At 34.8% G+C, this 21,988-nt stretch overlaps 2 protein-coding genes across 4 annotated transcripts; one reads left to right on the forward strand and one right to left on the reverse strand.

Moving 5' to 3' along the window:
• Window positions 1-8,222: 8,222 nt before the first annotated feature.
• Window positions 8,223-14,488, forward strand: LOC107941659 (MLO-like protein 10). 3 transcript variants are annotated; one of them, XM_016875235.2, is made up of 16 exons: window positions 8,223-8,614; window positions 8,708-8,941; window positions 9,171-9,228; window positions 9,361-9,581; window positions 10,603-10,719; window positions 10,834-10,894; window positions 11,027-11,115; window positions 11,593-11,667; window positions 11,752-11,840; window positions 11,961-12,010; window positions 12,117-12,157; window positions 12,238-12,411; window positions 13,285-13,320; window positions 13,461-13,528; window positions 13,652-13,712; window positions 13,912-14,488. In XM_016875235.2, exons 2-16 carry the CDS (start codon window positions 8,750-8,752, stop codon window positions 14,302-14,304), a joined length of 1,725 nt encoding a protein of 574 aa, XP_016730724.1. In that variant the 5' UTR covers window positions 8,223-8,614; window positions 8,708-8,749; the 3' UTR covers window positions 14,305-14,488. The 3 variants fall into 3 exon arrangements, with proteins under 3 accessions (XP_016730724.1, XP_016730725.1, XP_040952544.1); XM_016875236.2 differs by having other exon boundaries at window positions 8,343-8,637; XM_041096610.1 differs by having other exon boundaries at window positions 8,379-8,463.
• A 2,543-nt stretch (window positions 14,489-17,031) lies between these two features.
• LOC107941662 (plant intracellular Ras-group-related LRR protein 4) lies at window positions 17,032-20,162 on the reverse strand. Its single transcript, XM_016875237.2, has 4 exons — window positions 18,883-20,162; window positions 17,831-18,744; window positions 17,573-17,740; window positions 17,032-17,375 (listed from the first exon to the last, which is right to left on the reverse strand). Exons 1-3 carry the CDS (start codon window positions 19,505-19,507, stop codon window positions 17,594-17,596), a joined length of 1,686 nt encoding a protein of 561 aa, XP_016730726.1. The 5' UTR covers window positions 19,508-20,162; the 3' UTR covers window positions 17,032-17,375; window positions 17,573-17,593.
• Window positions 20,163-21,988: the final 1,826 nt, after the last annotated feature.

The following is a 21,988-nucleotide window of genomic DNA, read 5'->3' on the forward strand; positions in this document are numbered from 1 at the left end:
CATTCCGAATGCGCAACGAGGGCGTTGCGAGAATGGATAGGGGAGAATGTTAAAGGCCGCAGTTCAAATTTCATGACCATCGCACATAATGCATTCCATGGAGGTCTATCATTGACATGGAGATCGTTTGACCCACCAAAGCTGGCCTAATTCAAAGAGTTGTTGGAGAATCCTATCCATTTAAAGCCTGGGTGGACCAATGATGCTAATATGGAAAGATAAGCTACATTGGCAAATATGGGTAGTAATATTAAAAGATTGAGAGGAATCATATCTTGTAAGATTAGATTAGATTTGATATTATAAATCCCTTGATTGTAGGGATAGGCTAATCTCGTCCGTCGATGTAACTTGATCGAGATCGTCGGTTTTGGGGGAGCTCAACTATAAATAGAGAGCCTCCTCCTCATTTGTAATGCATTCCATTCTTTATTTTTTCTTGCATTCTTTGAGAGAAAGTAATACAATTGAGAGCATTTACTCAAACACCTCTCATGCTTAGTTTTCTGTGGCTATTTTGTTCTTTTGAGCCTTCTTTTGGCTAGGTTGCTTTCGCTATATAAATTGGTGCCTTGGAGGAATTCTTTGTGAATTCTCAATTATTTGGTGGTTAGGCTAACTTGGGCGTGTTTGAATCGGAAGGATCACCTAAGGCTGCACGGCTTACGAGACTAAAGTTATGGCCCCATGACACATACACATTGTTTGCAACTTATCATAACACATATAATGTGCACAGTTTAGGTAATGGCTAAGGCACATTTCTTAAGTCACACCACCATTAAGTCAACCATTACAAATTCAAATTTTGAATTGTTTTCAAAATTGTACTATCTTACACCATACTAAAACCTTAGTTTCTCACTTGATAACCACCCACTTGACTTAGGTTAGGGGAGAGGGGGCAATTTTTGTTCATACTAAGAGGCCACTCTGTCAAGACCAACACCTCACCTAAAAGTGAGGTTATGTCAAACCAGACCACTTTTTCAGCCTACAAGTTTCGTTTGACGAGACAATTGTCATTTTTAAAAATATTTATATCTAAATTTTAATTAAAATAGTTAACATTGTTTATTAGTTGAGTTAATGTAATTACAGAGGGAAGAAAGCTACTTTTTGTGAATTAAAATATGGAGATTATACCTTACATTAATAATGAGTCAGCAGCGGATAATATCGAGATAGAGATGCACACTTGTCTCCCTTGGTCCCAGCTTGTGTCGACGACAAAAACAAAAAAGTAACTAAAGAAAAGACAAGTTGATAAATAAATTAAGCTAATCGCATATGTTAATAATTAGAAATGCCTTTATGCCTAAGAAAACATATACATAAGTAATTTTAAAAACAAATGGTATGTATTTCATTATCGAGTCATAGGCGCATGGGCATAATAACGAGGCAAGGTAAGGGGGCATAGCAGACCCGCGGAGGCGGTGAGAGGGTCAAACCTATGTGACCTGACCCACACCCACCAACCTGGCCACCTGGTTAGACCTGGTTTGGCCGACGCTCTTGGTAAAAAGGTTAATGTCCAACTTTGAAATTGGAATCTTGAATTGCACAAGTTAACATGCGATAAATATGTACTGTAAAATTCAACTTGGAATGTTTTTTGATGGCTCGTCCATGCTGTACAACGCTGAGATGAAGTTTTACATTATTGTCGACATATTATGTGGAAATTATTATTTTATAATAAGATACACGTTTTGACCTAACCTAAAACACTTTAATCCATTCATATTTCCATGTCATAATACACATGCAATTTTATTTACTTGTTTGTTTGTGTTGGCAAGGGTGCAATTTTATTTTATTAATAGGAACCTGTACTTATTAAAGTTTCCTTATGCAACTTGTTAAATTAAAGTTAAGTGTCCAACTCATTACTAATAAAAAAATATAATTAAGTTTAGAAAGGCCCAAAATCAATAACTAAAATTAGTTCTCCAAAACGTTCATAAATCTCTAAAATTTTAAAATATCAAAGTTGACATTTTCTTAAAATGAGAAAGAAAACCCAAAAATAGCTAAAAGTAGCTAAAAACCTAAGAGAAAAAAGCAACCCACAAATTGTAGACTAAAAAATAAAATGGCATTCATTGGATATACCAGGTTGATTGTTTCTTTTGTTGGATATGAAATCCTATTGTTATGTTCAAATGGTATTTACCTTTCATATAAATTTAAACTCTAGGTTTTTTAGTGTAAGAGTTGTAGTGAAAACGTGAAATTTTAATTGTTATTAATATCAATTGTTGTCAATTGTGATTAGGTGGAAAGACATTATGAATTTTATTTTAATTATGATACTTATTCCAAGTGTTGAATCTATAAACCAGATTAGGAAAGAAATCAAAATCACCAAAACATAAGAAGAGTGATAGAAGAAGGGGGACAAATATTTAATTAAAATAAAAATATATAATCGAAAAGATTGAAAGGAAAAGAGTTAACAAAAATGTTCCAGTCTCAACCACGCCGTTTATTATGATTTAAAGGTATAAAAATAAAAAAGTATTATAGATTTAATGAAGGTATAAAGTCAATTTTAGTCTCCAATATTTATATTTTTTAATTTAATTATTATTTTTTATGTTAAATTTTATCATTATCTTTTTAAAAAAGTCGTACATGTTTGTTTAAACATTAATTTTTGAGTAAACTACCCAATTAGTTGACAAGCAATTTGCAGTGCATATCCCCAAAAAGATACTAGCAGCTATGAATGACTTAATATTGGACAAGTCATGTCTAGTTATGCTTTTTTCTTCTCTCATCTACACCATTTTGTTGTGAAATTCTAGGTGTAGTTAACTGAGATAAAATCTCGTTCTCTATGGTGTATATTAAGAACTCATCAAACACCTTGATTAGATCATTCTGTCTTAATCTTTCTCTATAAAAAAAAGTGGCAAAGATCTTAATTCCTAGAAAATAGAATTTATTTTGAGTAAATAAATTCTCACTATTTTCTGATAGAATAATGATAACTCAAATAATTGTGAAGTGTACATTATAGGTCAACCAGTGCCATTTATTTATGTGGAGAGGTACAATAATCTTGGTTAAACAAACCCTTGATAAATAATATTTATTTAATAGAAAACACACTCCTACTCTAACTAGAGTAGGACGTGGGCGACACACCCTAATAAATATTACTAGGGTTGCCGCAACTTGTTGAAAAAATCCAGTTAAGAAAACGATTTTCAATTACATCAAAAGTTTAATTTTTTTAAACTAAGCCAATTTGTGATATTTATAGCAATAAACATTTTCTCGAAAAATGCATGTGCTTTGCATGAGATGGATTTGTACCATTCCCCATTTTCAACCAAATGGCCTTTTTCGCTATTACTGTACATTGAATTGTGTCGAGTGTAGGCTCAAGCAACACAAACTAAACATAGAACAAGAAACGATTTAATTACTTTCAATAAGAAAATAATTCTCTCAATAGAAATGAGTAACAATTGTAATTCCCAGAAAATAGATTTTATTTTAAGAAAAATTGTCATTACTTTTTGGTAGAATAACAATGTATTGAACTTGTGTGTCAATAGCTCTACATAGGGATAAATAGGAGAATCTTGGTTGAATAAGGACTATACAAAGAATCTTTATTTAACAGAAAACATTCCTCTAGTCTAACTTGGAGAGTGATGGGTAGCACACATTAGTAAATATTACTAGGGATGTCGCCTCTCTATTATAATATAAGGGGTATTGAGCCTCCCAGGTATTGGGTTCAATTATATGTGCTTTTTAAACTTTTGACCCAATACTTTATAATTTAATCTAACTCAATGTTTTTCTATTTTTCAAAATAAATATTATTTAGTTAATTAATTCAATTAACTAAATTAATTTCTCAATTAAATAATTTTCTCAAGTCAGTTCTGATTCCATTAAATTCATGACAACTTTATCGTAAAAGAATCCATGAGGAAATATATTTAATTTCCATATTTAATATATTCATAAGGTCTAATTAATTTAATTTCATTTTTTAACTTTAATTATTTAATTTTAATTAATTAAATAATAATTTAAAAATATTAAATTAATTCTCAAGTCATTTCTATCATTAGTTAGAAAACACATTAATTTGAGAATGCGACCCATTTCTCTAACTTCGTAATTTCCATTATTTTATGTTCATTTGGTTCTACACGCAATTCATTTTTTTAATGAGGCTGACATCGAGGTGTCAAATCTTCCCATTAATGTGAGTTCTTGGGGAAGATCAACCTATTATCCCTAGAGTAACTTTTAATTATTGAGCGACAACCCTTCCACTCGGCACCGTCAGATCACTAAGGCCAACTTTCAACCCTACTCAACGGGTGGGTCTTCTTGTCAAGCTCCCTTCTGCCTTTGCACTCAATGGCCAACCTTTGTAAGACCCGAGGAAACCTTTTCACACCTTCGTTACCTTTTTAGAAGCCTACGCCCCATAGGAACTATTTACTTGAGACTGTCCTTTGGCTTGTAGGTCTTGACACAAGATTAGAATTCTAGCTCTTCCAGAGTGGTATCTTCCAAATGGCTCGGGCCCATAACAGAGGGATCGATTGGACATATATAATTAGGGCTCAAACAATTTATAATTAAGTTCCAAATTTCACCTATTAATTATAAATTTATTTAGTCACAATGTCATTCCACTATAGTATCGTAACTGAGCTCTTCCTAATTGCATACCACTACGAAAGCTACTCAAAAAGTGCTCGTCCAAACACCTTGCCATAAGTGTGTTACCCTCATAGGATATTCTTAATATTTTTGGGATAAATCTGTTCTCCCAATATGATCCTAGTTTATCTCATGATAATCATTACATATTCCTTCATGAAAATCCAATTACTATCAAATAGTAATCAAGCCATTTATCACAAAGACAAACAATCCATAGCCACGTTTACTTTTCATTTATCATGTAATGTCGATGAAATGATATTATTTACGCATTAGTTGGACTATGAATTTCACTATTGTGAATGATGTTGTATATTGTAGAACTTTTATACCTAACACATTAGCTTTCAGTTAGTTATCTATTTGAACTCAAGCTTTTATTTATATCAAAGTATACAAGCCACACATAGATAGTCCATCATCCATTTAGGATTAAGGTATGTCACACTATGAACATCACAAGTGAATAAATCCATAAACAGATCTAGGTTGATGAACTGTCAGTCTAATCAGTCACATCTATGTCTCTATCTTCTAGGAGTCATCCGTTCCGATGCTCAAGACAAAACACCTCCCCAATTGGACATGCTAGATAACATATTAGTCCTTCTATCGGTTTTCTCTAATTTTTTCTATAAAGAACTTTAATGATTACGATTAAGATTTCTCCAATCTTTAAATGGATGTCAACATTATTGGTATCAAAATTCATTTAAATTTTTAGAAAAAAAAATCATTTTGACCTATTAAGATTAAAGGTATGATTATGGAAAGAATCTAGAAACCTTGACACTTTACCACGTTATTGCCTAGATTTTATTCCTTGACCAATTTACTAGTCTCGTTGAGTTTGGAATACTTGACCATAACTAATAAAAATTAAAGGACTTTAATATCCATAAATGTTGAAATACCTTTGAAAAAATTCATATTTTGAGAAATAGTTTCTAAAGGCACTTAGTTTAGAAAATATTTTAAAAGTCACAATATTTTGAAAAGAAAATGTTAGGTTTGACTTGAATGAACTTAAACAAAGAAGAAATTAAAAATTTTAATTTTAATTTCATTCATCCCAATCTATAATTACTTTTAAATGAATTTCTAGTTACCTAATTTCTTTTAACTTTTGAAAGCTTCCAAACCCTATAAAAAAATAATGGTAATTACACCAATAGTCACCCAGCTTTGATGTAGCTAACAAAACAGTCACTCTGCTTTTAATTCAGTCACTCAACTTTTGAAAAATAACAAATCAGTCACTAACGTTATCGAAAAGTGACAAATCAGTCACCCATTAACATTTTTGTTATAGGTTTAATGGGACAACTGACGTGGCTAGTTAACTAGCTGACATGGCCAATTAACTTGCCACGTTGGACATGAGTTAGACATGAGGAGCATAAGGGTCTTCTTTTTCTTCTCCTCTTCTTCTTCTTTAGCTAACCATTAAAAGGAAAATTTGCAAAACAAAACCTATAGCACTTTTAAGGTTGTTGACCCTTACCACTACCATAGTCATTGTTGTTGCCTCTGCTTTGCTTGCCGCCTTTGTTTTCTCTTCTTCTTCTTACTCCTCTTCTCACATTTCTTCTCATTTCCCTAAGAAACTAACAACCTAATTTCTTTTTCATTTACATAAAAATAAGAACCCAAAGCAAGACCTAGAAAAAAATTGAAGAGGGAGAAGGTTAATTGCTTTCTCCACCATCTGAAATCTTTGATGGTTAAAAAGTGAAGTTACAACACTTACCATTATTTTCAAGTATAAAAAGAAAACCTAGAAAATAATGTATATTTAATTAAAAGAAAAATAAGGTCAGTAAGTTAGAGCTGTGGGAAGAATAAGTGTGGTAGCCATAACAATTAGTTGAAGTTCAAAAAAGGGTCATCATTTTCAAAATTTTGAGGTTAAAAAAAATGTTTTCACCTTAAAAAATTCTCAAATCTCAAACCCTAATTTCTAATTTCTCCAACATCAATCGATAATTGTTTCATATTTGATGAGTTCTCTTAGAAATGTTTTCAAAATTGTCCCTTAGAACTCTCAAATCTCTATGGTTGGTTGAATGGACAAAAGAAGAGAAAAAGCTTGATTTACATTAATGGATTTTGAAGAACTGTAAAATGAAATGGAGCAACGTGAAAGAAAAAGGGCGACATCTCAATTTCTTCTTCTTCTTCTTCTTCTTCTTCTTCTTCTTCTTCTTCTTCTTCTTCTTCTTCTTCTTCTTCTCTTTCTCTTCTTCTTCTACAGCCTAGTTAGAGTTCTTAATTTGGGGCTGCTTAAACGAAAACAAGCACTCCAACGTAGCCGGTCAGATGACAGGTCACTTTTTTGTTATGTCTGTAATGGGACATGGTTAGTAGGACTGATTTGTTATTTTTCAAAAGTTGAGTGACTGAATTGAAAGCATAGTGACTATTTTGTCAGCTACATCAAAGTTGAGTAACTGTTGGTGTAATTTACCCAAAAACAAATATATTCTCTCTTACCACTTCTTAAAGAAACCTTAGGCTCTTTGTTCTCGTCAGTGTGGTGGCTTTTATTCATTTTTTTCTCTATTATTTGATTTCCTTTCTTTTTGTTGTTTTTAGGCACAATAAGTTTCTAGACTTTGCTCCCTCTCTCTTATACAACCTTTGGCAATTTATTTGAAAGGCTTCTCTCTCCAGTCGCCTTGTGTGGGTTTTTTCCCTTTTTGTCCACAACATTGAGCTTGGTCTTCTTGTTTTCTTATCGGCGGCCCTGATTTTCTGACTAGTTGGTATCGACGCTTCTTTGATTCCTCGTTGGCCGGTGTTTAATAGATCTTAGGATACAATTGACTAGTTTTGCTCATCTAGTGATTGAGGTCACATCAATGGTTTTGGGTTTTTCTTTTGTCATCGTTTCCTAGCTAGTTCCATGGTGGTTAATGATGTTTTTTTTATGGCTAGCCATGGCATGGTCTCTGATCAAAGGCGTTATGGACATCAAGGGCAACCTCTTTTGTCTACGACTTCCTTAACATCCCGGACTGTTTCTCCCTCCTTTTTCCGGTGATGACAATGTGTAGAATAGTGATTAGGGTTTGCTGTTATGTTTGGGAGTGGTTTCCCTGACGACTTATAAGCCCATGAGTTCAATTGTTGTATTTTTTAAAATTTTGATCTGTCTCTTTCTTAACGAATACTTTATGTTTGTAAAAAATATATATAAATATCTTCAAACAGCTATGGTAAGTTGTAACCACTAGAGATATCCAAAGTCGTATTAAAAAATAAAAAGAAAAAGCAAAAAGCACCGGGAATTGACGGTTGACCAAGGCAAAGGGTGTGCATACCTGTATGACACTCGCAGCGACTTAGGCCACAATTGAGAATCAAACCAAAAAAAAAGAAAATAATAATTAATGATCATATATGTTTTCCAAATGAGAACCAATAATGAAAAAGAAAGAGCAGGTCAGCGGATTTGGGATGTAAATTCATAATGGATTTATTCATTGGACAACTTGTGTTGCCTAATATGTCTAGATTTGGACATATTCATTGCCTGCCTTAATCAATGCCATCCACCCAGCTACCACTTTCTACGCCTTTTTTTTTTTTATGTGAACTCAAAACTGAAATGTTGAAACTGACCAAATCGACATATAACATTAAAATTAATTGACTTCACTTCCTCTAAATATTTAGCTCAACCCAAAATCAACAAAAACGTATATCGTACTTTAGCTGCCTAACCTAAACATCATTCCAACTTATCTCTTTCAGGTACTGAGAATTGGGAACCGCGTTCATATTCATGGTTTTTGACTCAGTATCGGTGGTGCAGCAGAGCATAGGCCCCCATTTCTGAACCTTCTTTCTTTCTTCCTTCCAAATCTCCATTTATTTAGCACTCCCTTTAACAACACCAAAGCTTGTATTTTCTCTTCTCCTATTTAAGTAATTACCACCACTACTTTTTTGTTCTTAATTTCAGGAAACCCAAATTAATATTCTGTCTTCAATACAGATTGCATTCTTTTTGCTGTTTTGCTCTGTGAGAATATAAAAAATGAAGGGGGTGTTGCTGTGGTACTGTTCGTGGGTATGGTTAACAATGGAGGGAGGAAAGGTAATGGGGGCAACCGAGAGTTCAGGGGAGAGGAAGCTTGATCAGACACCTACATGGGCGGTGGCTGGGGTTTGTGCTGTTATCATCATCATTTCTATTGTCTTGGAAACAGTTCTTAACAAACTTGGAACGGTAATCCCTCTTTCCCTTTTCCTTGTTTTTTTTTGTCGGTTTTGAAATTAAATTCACTTTATTACTTCCTTTAAATTCTGTGTTTCTTTCTTCTTTATTTTCCTTCTTTTTGCAAAATAGTTCTGTACCAATAATGCAGTATTGTGTTATTATTTCATTGAACCATGTTGAGCTTTCACTAATACTGTATCTGCCACCCTAATTTCTTTTTTTCTTTTGTGGCATTTAGTGGTTCACAGAAAGGCACAAGAGTGCTCTGTTTGAAGCCCTGGACAAGGTTAAAGCTGGTAAGTCTTGTACACACAAGTTGCTTCTTGAATATTCTCCATTTCAATCCCACTGCTGCTTTTATGGTTTCTATAAGATGCCGCTGCTTTGTCCCAATAAAGAGTTTTTCACAATTGACATGATTATTGTAGAGCTGATGGTTCTGGGTTTCATTTCGCTGCTCCTCACTTTTGGCCAGAGCTATATTGCCAGAATTTGTATCCCTATAGATGTTGCGAATACCATGTTGCCTTGTAAATCTGATAGTGAGAAAGACACCTCTGAAAGCAGTGAAGAAGAACACCGTCGAAGACTGTTATGGTTTGACCGTAGATCTTTGTCTACTATTTCAACTGCTCCTAAATGCAAGGAGGTGAGCCTAGGCCAGCATCTATTCATATCCGTTTATTATCATTATAATGAACTAATTATTTGTTGAAAACTGGATGTTTTGATCCCACATGTGTTGCCAATTTTGTTTCCTCCTAGAAATTGTTTATTTGTGTTCATGTACAGAAAGAAAGTAAAACCATATGTCAACTAGCATCTAAAGTAATAATTTGTTTGCTACATAGAAAAAAATATTGACCTTTTCATGGGGAGAGGGGTTGCGTGCCAGGAAGACCAATGATAAAGCTATATGGAATTCAATATATCTAGAAACATATTGTCTGGTCTTGCCTTGACCTACTTAGGCTGAGTTCGGATGGGCGGTGCGTTTACCTGTGGTTAGTGTAAAAACAGCGGTGGCGGTAAGATTAGATACTGTAGTATGAGACAAAAAGTAGGCTAAACGCACCACACCGCACCCAATCGCCCATCCAAACCTACCCTTAGTCAGCCTTATTCTAAGTTCCATCACTGTATCATAGTTTGTCCACAGGCTTGTAAAATTTTGCCTGCCTCTCACAACAGCTTGAGGGAAAATGAAGTAGGGCTGTTCTGAAGAAAGATGCAACGAATAAGTTTAACCAAGTATGCCTACTTGAATTTTAAGTTTTCAGTTTTCATTTTTCCCCCTATTGAAATGAATTTCTAGTAGATTGTTGCTTCTGATTGCACCTAAAATGATATCCTTACTTGTGCTGATCCACCAGTGAGCACATTCAAGCTCTTATTTGCACAAGAATTGAGGTCACAAGCTAGGAATATTGAATCTGAGTCTCTTTTTTGTCATTCTACTTAAGTTTTGGTTTACAAGCTATTGAAGTGATGTTTGATCATTTACAGTTTCAAACTGGCGTTATAGATGGCATTTTTGTAATTTTTTCGAGGAAAAAAAAAGAAAAAGCCTTTTCTGGTTTAGTCTTCCTAATTACTTTTTTGTTCTTTTTCAATGCAACATTTTTTTCCTTGAATCAGTTGAACTGTAACTAACTGGGTTTTCTCTACAGGGGCATGAACCGCTCATATCGGTTGAAGGGTTGCATGAATTACACATCCTCATATTCTTCCTAGCTGTTTTTCATGTTTTATATAGTTTTGTTACTATGATGCTGGGGAGACTAAAGGTAATTAAATTGTCTTATCTGTGTTTCTTGTACATGATCTTCTTCCTCTGCTCCACACTGGACATATTCTTAAGGATAAGTATGTTCTTTTAAACTAAAACCTGCTTTGAACAGATTCGTGGCTGGAAGGTGTGGGAGCAGGAAACTCTATCTCATGACTATGAGTTTTCAAATGGTATATTTTCCACAATTATCAACTTCTAGTACATTTGATAGCTTTAAATCTTCTACTGTCAATCTTGAACTTTATTTCCTAACTTTACTGTTGAACCTTGGAAGCTGACTTGATGTGTGGTTGTTTTTGCAGATCCCTCTAGATTCAGGCTTACTCATGAGACATCTTTTGTAAAAGCTCACACCAGCTTTTGGACTAGGATTCCTTTCTTTTTTTACATTGTAAGTAATTATAGCTAGCAAAAATGGTACAATTTATTTAATAAGGTGGATTTTCATGTAACCAGATACTGACCAGAAAATTCTAGTGCAACCATTTTGGTTCTAGTTGTGACCTTAGGTGATGCACAAAGGTTCCATTGAAAAGAAATAGTTGTTCCACGTTAGAAATGACTGCATTTGGAAGACGTTGCACCGATTAATGAATAGAAATGAAAATTTGGGTGTGATTATCTTCTTGAATGCAGTGTAGTGGACTATGATAAATAAAGAAATTAAAAAGAATATTGAAGAGATTGCTGAAAGAATATGGGGACATTGCTGGAACTGAGGCAGATAAAGCTACTTGAGTTGATTTCTCAAAAGAAAAAAAACAGAACTTGCTTTACTTGAGTAATATTTGGTTCATTTCGTGGTTTTAGTATGTATTTCAATGTGCTACCTTTCTAGTTCAGTATTGATCTTAGACATTCATTGCAGGGGTGCTTCTTTCGACAATTTTTCAGGTCTGTTGGGAGGGTTGACTACTTGACATTGCGGAATGGATTCATCAACGTGAGTTTCTTTCAATTGCAAAGGCAACACAGTATATGATATTGGTTTGTCCTCCCTCCTGATTATTTCAACCTTGTCTTGTAGGTTCATTTAGCTCCTGGAAGTAAGTTCAACTTCCAAAAGTATATCAAAAGATCATTAGAGGATGACTTCAAGATCGTCGTAGGAGTAAGGTACTAGTTATATTTCTGTGTTGCACTAGACAACCTTCCTTGCTGTTAATATTTATGTGTTGCACTAGACAACCTTCCTTGCTGTTAATGTGTCTGAACCTAGGTTTACTCTGTTTGCAGTCCAGTGCTCTGGGCATCATTTGTGGTCTACTTGCTGCTAAATGTCAGAGGTGAGGCCCCTTTTCTTTAGTGGATCCTTTCAGATTAAATTTTTTCTATGGTAAACTGAATTAAAAGCTGAATTCTGTTTGCTAATATAACACATGCTTTTTCCAGGTTGGCATGCACTATTTTGGGCATCCTTAGTTCCTGTGATTGTAAGAAATATTTCTCAATAGCAGTTTCTTTATGATTACGGTAGAAGATTTCGAAGTTCTAATTGTTCGATTGATAACAGATAATCTTGGCTGTTGGGACGAAGCTTCAAGCCATTTTGACAAAAATGGCTCTTGAAATTACAGAAAGGCATGCCGTGGTCCAGGGAATGCCTCTTGTACAAGCCTCTGACCAATATTTTTGGTTTGGCCGACCCCAATTAGTTCTTCATCTGATTCATTTTGCATTATTTCAGGTTTTCATTAGTTCTACTTCAATTGATTCTTGAATATAAGTGTAGCTTCCCTTTAACAATAAATGAATATGGGATTAAAATCCTAACTTCGATTGTTCTTGTTTGGATACGTAACTTAGGTGCATGGGAACATTAGTAAAGACCATGAAAAAACTTCTTCCTTGCTTAGTTTATATATGAGGGGTCCTGATTTTAATAAATAACAAAAACTAACATTGAAGGTGTGTGATTTCCTTCTTGGAGGTCAACCCAGCTAGAAAGTCCTTTGGTTAATGCAAATTTAGCATGAGTAGGGTCCCAGCCTGTGTCATTGTTGCCTGAAGTGACAGCCCTCAATATCTTATTTTCTTATTTGCTTGCTGATGCTGGCCAATACAAGGCCTTTATGAAACTTGCATTTACTGCAAGCAATCTCAATTTTAACTGATTCACTAAGGCCCCGTTCTTCATTGCGTTTGGGGTCCAAAAGTGCTTTTCCACCGCAGAAACAATGAAGAACACCTGACCTTTGGGGTGAAAAGTCAAAACTACTGTGAAAAAGTGCTTTTCCACCCAAATGCAAAAGTTGGGATTTAGGTGCTTTTTGGCTTTTGCGTCCGGGAGTGAATATTATCTAAATACGCTTATTTATATTAACTATTTAAAAGGTATATAAAAAATTATATTAATTTATATTTTGTGTCATTATAGTAAATTATTTAAATATTTCATTCTAGTTTTATCTTGCAATGTTGGCTGTCTGATTCTGAGTTATAAAATTCTTTGCCTGTTAAACTATTTTCTGGACAATTTTAGTGTATCATTTCTTTCTACTTGCATTAACAATATCCTTATTCATTCTCTTTTTTCCCCCTTTTGTCTTCTTTTTGGCAGAATGCATTCCAGATAACTTATTTCTTGTGGATCTGGGTAATTAACTAAGCTCTACTAACTACCCATTTGCAGCTTTTCTCCTGCTCTTTTATCCGTCTCTCTGAACCCTCTTTTTCATTATTTAAATTCTGAAAGTCTGGTGTAGGTATGTAATTCTTTTTGAATTCCTTGTGCAGTATGCCTTTGGGATCAAATCGTGCTTTCATGCTGATTTCACGCTCGCCATAATTAAAGTTTCTTTGGGGTGAGCTTAAGCTTTTAGTACCATCAGTCTACTGTGAATAATAATATTATGTGACACAGATGTAAATGTGATTTATTTGACAGAAAAATACTTAAAAAACTTCTGCTTTGTGGTGTTTTGCAGTGTTGGAGTTCTGTGTTTGTGCAGCTACATCACCCTTCCGCTATACGCCCTAGTAACTCAGGTGCCTTTTTCTGTTCCCGAGATCTTCAAATAAAGCCGCTCCTAGGAATTGCTTGAAATGAAATTTACTTGCTTTGGAAATTTGCTAAGTCATACATTTCCTCCATGAGTTAATGCTAGCATTGGATGTCTCATCTTTGATGAGCAAACATCCAAGGCCGCCCTTAAGAAGTGATGCTTATAATGCCGGATACTTGCAGATGGGTTTGCGCATGAAGAAGTCCATCTTTGATGAGCAAACATCCAAGGCCCTTAAGAAGTGGCATATGGCTGCAAAGAAGCGAGGGAATGCAAGAAAATCCCCCACTAGAGCCCTGGGTGGAAGTACAAGCCCAAGTTCAACATTGCATTCCACTGGACACTCACTTCATCGATACAAAACTACTGGTCATTCAACTCATTCATCATATAATTATGAAGATCGTGACATGTCTGATCTTGAAGCTGAACCATTGACACCCACATCAACGAATTTAATAATAAGAGTGGATCATGATGAGCAAGCAACTGAAATAACTGAAACCTACCACACAGAAGCAAGAAATGAAGATGACTTCTCCTTTGCAAAGCCTGCTCCCGCAAAGGAACCGTGAACGATATGTGGGGTTGATGCTAAAGGGGAGGACCTGTTATATAAATCATTTGTTGAATACGATGTACGGAATATATTAATATCTTGGTTGAAATGATTTTGGTTAGGAAGTGTTTGTGTACATTGATAGTGCTTGTTTAAAAATGGCCTTCTGCGGAATATATTGAAATGATTTTGGATAGGAAGTTTGTTTTTCTTGAATACAGTGCTTGTTTATAAATTGGATCTTCCCTCTCTTCTAGTATGACTTCATTCCAGAAGTTGAACAGTCTAGTTTGCATAGTCATGTTTTAACCCGTAAAAGAGTAAAACAAGAAGGGACTGATTTAATCCACCTGATACCATGAGAGCGCTGTAATTGGGAAAGCAGCTAGTGGTAACTGGTAACATACAAAACTTGGATAGCTATGAATATGGCAATAATTGGGGCCTCCCTCGGTGACAGAGTGTTGGGTATCCACCGTCCAATCATTCAGTGCCATACCAGCAAAGGATGTATGCTGATTGACCTAAACAACAAAGCAACATATTACTAGTTAAAACCAACGAATACAACTTAATTTGTGGTTTCCTAATCTCCCTATCAAACATTCATTTCATATCTGGAAATCCCATCTACTACATTCTTTATGTAAAGCAATGGATGGTTTAACCACCTCAATGACGTGCTCAAAACAACTCTGGTGGGGAGTTTACTCACTCTACTACTGATATTAGAGTGTGTTTGGATTCAAAAGTAATTGTGGCAATGAGGTGAGAATAGAAAATGACTACTAAGGATTTTGAACTAAATATTTTATATATAGTTAAAGTTTTGGGCTACTTGATATTTATAATTTTTTTATATTTATTAAAATATATTTCATAAATAAAATTCTATAAAAAATTATAATTTCATCAAAAAAATAATATGTATAATATTTTTATCTTTAATTTTTTTAGTATTGACGTAATTATTTATTGCTTATTTTAAAGAATAATGTAATTTTTATTTGCTTATTTTTACATATTTATTAAATATTTTATGAAATATAGTTATATATTTATTATATCATAAATTTCATTATCTAAGTAAGTAATCCAAATGGTTATAAATATCATCTCCAATGAAGGGTTATAATGGTAAGACAAACCCTCCTACTAGAGGACTTTTTTATACAACGGTACCTAAAGCATCAATGAAAATTTTGAAATGCAGTTGCTTTACCATACTACAATGCTTATGTTCCACACACCATTTTACCTTTTGTGAGAAAGCATAACAAAAGATATATCCATGAGATTTCATCTCACTATGAATGAGATGAATTCAAAGGAAGCCTTAGTCTCGAATGTGGTGGAACAGACAAAAGAAAAGGGACTTTCCTTACAAGTAAGAAGAATAAAGAGAGAAACCAAACCTCCAATTGCAACCAAATTGTATGAACTGGTTAATGTTAGCTTAGATGAAGATAGAATGTGATAGTCAGGGCCCAAACGGGGGGGGGGGTAGCTTGTGTAGGGTTTTGGAAGAAAAGAAAACTTACTAGTAGTAGTAGTAGAGGAAAAACCGAAAAGGGAAGTCTGGCAGAAGCTGGCATGGGATGGTTGGTTTGAAAATTATACAAGGAGCATATTAATTGAGTTTGGAACATTGGTGCTGGCCCTGCTCCCCATATCTACCACTATGACATGTTCTTCTTCATAGTCCACAACATGGACAGCCACCAGTCAGCACCCTCCATACACTTTTGCTCATATCAAACTGTCAACCACTTGAAGACAACAACTGTGGCTCCCATCTCTTTGGAACTCACTTCATACCCAATGCCCAATGCCCAATGCCCTACCTTTTTATTCTATCAGCTACTCTTCTGCCTACTTCACAAATTATTTCAATTATCAAAAGGAATTGTAAATTTTAGAATTTAATTTATATCAAAGTGTAATATGATATTAATTGTATTTGGGAAACGAAAAAAAGTAAGATTCTGAATGTTTAACAATTAAATTAGGATACACTTAATGTGAGTGAAAGAGAATATTTTATGTAAAAAAATTATTTAACAATGATTACAAGGTAAAAATTGATATTTGGATGAGTAGCTTTTTGTTCTTTTATTTAAATATTATATAAAAAGAAAAAAACGTCATCCTAATAATATTAATTACCATTTAAAAGCAATGATTTCCTAACCAATTTGATACTCGGTTAACAAAAGCAAAGCAGAACTCTTTCTGTTGCACTTTTCATTCATTGCAGATTGCTGACAAGTTTCTGAACCCTTTTACTTGCTACCATTGCTTATCAGGAAGATATGATACTACTCCTATACGTTACCATAGACTTAAAATATTTACCCTGCTGACACATCAATCTTCCAGTGCCAAATCAAATGAACCAGAAACAAATCCTATCCAGTTTTTCGAATGCCATTTCCACAGATTTATTTCATGAATCTGCTCGTCTCAAGGTTAAACTTTATATTCCAAGGATCCTGAAAAATCATATCTCATTCATATGTGGACACAAAGGTAAGATACAAATATCTAAAAAAGAATGAAGAGTCAAAGCAACATAGGATAGAAGAACATAGGTGACTCGCATAAAGCCTACAAATAGAAACTTTACCAGTCTGTCAGACCTTAGAAGAAAGCCTGCACAGAGCAGAGGATCTTTATATCAAGATAGCTGCAGAAATGGAGAAATCATGCATCACTCTACACACTTTTTCAAAACCATTACGTCTTCAAATAAAACAATTTTCTATTACGGGTTGTTAAATGGTACTCAAACTTCATTTTACAATAGAAATACAGATTACAACATTTCTTCCCTCCCCTGTTTTCCGGCTGAATGGTACACCTCAATATAGTGCAACGACAAAATAAATAAAGTGGAAAAAAAAGAAGGGGGGGGGGGAGAAACAATTATAATTGATTAGGAGAATAAAGAAAAAAAAGAAAGGAAACAAATCCACGATTTTGAGAAGGAAAGTCAGAGCCATGATCTATGATCCACTTGGCGATGCCAACAACAACTCGTTGCATCGTCCTAATTGATGTCATCTGACTCACTAACAGCTAAAAAACCTGTAAGATAAAAAAAACAAAAGCAAGTACAGCTATGAGTGTAAATCCTGCTATCAGCTTCCTTAATGAAGATATTGCCACTAAGACTAGATTTAGCTACAAGTGTTCCAAATCCTTTTCATTATGTTTGTGTGGTTGGACACTGGGGCAACTCGGCAACAAAATATGATAACACGGTTGCTTTCCTGACAACTTACCCAAACATAAAGTGCTGTAAATCAGGCTTTTACATAGTCCATCCCATTGCGCTTCCTTTTGTTAGACTTGGAGAAGAAGCATATTTGAGCCCAACTCTTCTTCTGCTTCACCGGTTGTAATTTAACATCCCTTTTCTCAACCAGATCAGCCATATACCGGACAACAGCCTAAGTAAATGGATAAAGTAGCTTTAGGCCATGGGATAACATTTTCTTTTCTTTTATCAAAGAAAAAGCATACAAAACGGATTATATTACCTGTGCACCCTGCTCCGCAATGTGCCTAGGAGGCACTTCCAGAGGATTTTGATCCACGCGTAGAACTTGAAGTCGTGTTAACATCCTAAAAGAGTCTGGGAGGACCCGGATCTGATTATTGCTAATGTCCAGCTCTTCAAGCATCTCAAGATTTCCAATAGACCTTGGTAGGGATCGCATATCAGCAAAATTGTTGCCTACGTTCATCTTGACTAGTGTGGTGGCAAAACATAAACTCTCAGGCAAAGACTCAAGCTCATTGAAACTGACATCTAATTCCTTCAGGTTTGCCAAAGATGACATCGTCGTAGGTAATTGTTTGATGTTGTTATAGCGCACGGATAAAACCTCTAAGGTTTCTATCTTCCCAACTGCTTCTGGGAGGGCTTTGAGCCGGTTATAATCTGCACGAAGCTCTTTAAGTGAAGAGCAGTGACCAATAGTATGTGGAATTTCTTCTATGTCATTTGTCTCCACATTCAGTTTCTTGAGGCTAATGAGTGAACCTATAGAGTCAGGGAGTGAAGGAAGGTGATTGGAGCTCAAATCAAGCTCCTCGAGGCGAACCAATCTCCCAAATGTAGCAGGCAAAGATGATAGCTGGTTCGCACTGAGATCTAGAAAGACCAAGCTGAGTAGATCTCCAACAGAATCTGGGAGTTGAGCAATCTTATTCGAATGCAAATCGAGTTTCTTCAAGGATGAAAGGCCGCCAATGGTGTCAGGCAAAGCTACAATACGATTATCAGACAAATCCAGTGTAATTAAACTGCACAACTTCCCTATTGAGTCAGGAAGCCAGTCAATTTGATCCATCAACTTGGCTTGGAGGTTGAGATCTCGAGTGCCTTTCTTTGAAGAGACTTCAATTATACTAGCTAGCTTAATCAAACTCAACTTCTCACCATCATGAACTGCACAAGCAAGTAATATGCATGGAATATTAGAGAGAGAGAGACAGCAGTAGGCACTAAAATCTTAAAAACGAAAAATGGTGCGAGAAACACGTAGTTGGTAAATTCAAAATAAAGGGAATTGAGGTAGAAGCTAACCCGCAGCAGTGGCTCCCCCGGACTTAAGAGAAGAGTCCAATATGTGAGGTGAAGAAGACATAGAAATACCCAACCCATCAGTGGAGTTAGCATAGAAGGAAGACTTGGCCTTCTTAACGTAACTGTCATCTCTGGAGAAGAGTGGTCGTTCTGATGCAGGCTCCCTAAAGGAGGAGGGCGTGGCAGGGGTAAATGAGTTGTTGGAAGGCGGAGGAGTGGCGGCGGTGTGGGGCAAGGCGTTTGAAAGGGTGGTTTTATCATTGAGTTTGGAGGAGGTAGAGGAAAGGCAGTTGGATGCCCTCTGGATAAATTCATCGAACAGAGCATGGACAGACTCGAGATCCAGCAATCTGAAGGCCTCCCTCTTCTGCTCCTTGCTCTGGAAGTAAACACAGTTCTTTTGCATCTCGAGGAGGATAAGGAAGAGCTCCTCGGGGACATTAGGGCTCTTGGTCTGGCGAGTAATGGCTTCCAGCCTAGCTTGGTCTTCCTTCTCGACATTCCGAATGAGAGCCTTGGCAGCTAGGACCTCGTCGACAGCAGGGCGCGGCGGCAGAGATCTGTGAATTCTCATGATCTCCTCCACCGCTTCGTCCGTGGAGCGAACCACGCCGAATTCAACCATTATTGTTGTACGGAAGAAATCACTGAATAGCCGAAATTCAGGAGAAGAAGAGACACAATTGATTCTACAACTACTCCCACTCAACTAAACGGTTAATGGAAAAGAATCTAGATTGAGATTGAGTTTGAGATCGTCATCATGACCGGATCCCACACACACTAAAAGAAAAAACCCGAAACAAACTGAATCAGGAATGGATTCTCAAATTCTGAAATACTTTCAGGCCTGCCTATGCAACAATTACAACACAATATGATTAGCAGAGACAAAGAGACAGATCATGGTGCTATTTAAATTAAAGCTTAGCAGTGAAAGTAGTAATAAAGATAAAGATTTTTCCAGAAATAAGAAACTCATGTAAAATTAAATCTAGTAATGGTCACAATCACATAGAGAAGAGAAGAGAAGAGAGAGTGGCTATGGCTGGGCCTGGCTTTACCACCAAATTACTGCTAATTTATATTTTACTTTGATTGATGATGGCTTTGGCTTTGCTGTCGCAGTCCCCCCTTATCCACAAAACTTGTAAATAAATTGGACTAAAGTTGCATTGAGGAAAGGTTATTATTATACGGTAATTTTATCACATTTTTGGTGCTTCATCTCAACTTTATTTTTGTCACAAAGGGAAGGCAATTAGCAGTTTCTTTGGTTATGTAATGTAGGCTTCCATCGCATTGCGCTTTTAAGGAATCGAGAAAGGGATCAAATCCAGCTGTTTCGGTGCTCTGCTCACTTTTATTTATTATATTTATAACATTATTCTTCTTCTTCGCAGCTGCAAGTGCTTAGGAGCCAAGCCAACTACTATTTTCTAGTATTTAATTTCTTCTATAATTTCTTAATCATTAAACATATTTTACCTGTATACTTTCCGGATCATAAAATAGCTTCTTCTTTTTTGTTTAAAGCCCTAGCTTTAAAGTTAATGGTCTTTTTTAAAAGGTTTAATTGTGAACATCCTTATTATAAATTTTTCCTACCCTTTCTCAGACGTGTGTTACTGATGGTTGAAAACAACGATGTTAAAAAAATATTAATTTATTAAAAAAAGTGGACAGTGTATTAAAGTTGAGTATAAATTATCAACAAGTATCGGATACAATGTTAAGTTGTATTGCATTTTTAATAAGAGAATGACTATTGGAGCTTTGGAGATAATATTGTTGGAAGAGACAACCACAAACTTCAAACATAAACTATAAAACAGACACGAATGATATTAAAAAAAGAATGTAAATTTTAATATATCTTTATTATTATTTAAACTCTAGACTAAGCTGGTACTTCAAGTCAACTGGGTACCAGCTTGGTTAGAAAAATTACTAGAATGTCCTTTCATATTTAAAATTATTTGAGCGTACTTTAATCTTAAAAAAAAACAAAAATATGCATATTGTGAGATTTGAACCAATGCTAATTGCATTGGTAAAAACTTAGATTTAACAATCAACCAAAGCTTTATTTTAATTTTTTTTATACATTTTAATCTTAATATGCACACTTTATTATATCCATCAATTGTATATTTATACATTATTTAAACCCCTGACTAAGTTGGGGTTACAAGTCAACCAGACACCAACTTGGTTAGGAATACTATTATTTAAGCTCTTGACTAAGTTGTGTAACAAGTCAACCGGACAATAAGTTATATTATTCGAGGTATTCTAGTCCTTTTATTTTTAATAAGAACCAATGAAAAATTTACATGTTTTTGGATTTGAACCCATGTCATTTATATCAATAAGACTTTAACTTTACCATTAACCAAACCTTTATTTTAATATAATATTTACATTTTAATTATATTATGCATACTCCATTACCCAATCAATTGTATATATCTTGATAATATTGTTGTTTAAGTTGGAGTCACAAGTAAACTCGACACTAACTCAAGATTGATGACAACGCCATGATAAACAATTGTAGCCCATTTAGTATATGTAATCTGATGTATTTACATGTTTAGATTTCATTTTACTCACAATTTAATCTATTGTTTTTCATTTTAATATCGTACTTATTTTTATGTGTTATTATTAATTAATTTCAAACGATATATTTCATTATTTATTGTCTATTATTTTTAAACTAACATTTGTATTCAAAGTACGTAGTTTCCACACGCATATGCGTAATAGAATTTCTAGTATATATAAATTGACATACATAAATACCTTTACTAAATATATATAAATTTGTTCTCCAGTATGATCATATTTTATCTTATGGTAATCATTACATCTTCCTTCATGAAAAGTCAATTGCTATCGAATATTAACTATGCCATTTATCATAAAGACAAATGACTCATGGCCACATTTACTTTTCATCTATCACGTAATGCCAATGAGAAGATATCATTTACCTATTAATTGGGCTATGAATTCTACTATTGTAAATGATGTTAAATATTGCAGAAGTCGTATACTTAACGCACCAACTTTCAGTTACTTATCTATTTGAAGTCAAGTT

Source organism: Gossypium hirsutum, chromosome D07 (assembly GCF_007990345.1).
Source record: "Gossypium hirsutum isolate 1008001.06 chromosome D07, Gossypium_hirsutum_v2.1, whole genome shotgun sequence".
NCBI lineage: Eukaryota > Viridiplantae > Streptophyta > Magnoliopsida > Malvales > Malvaceae > Gossypium > Gossypium hirsutum.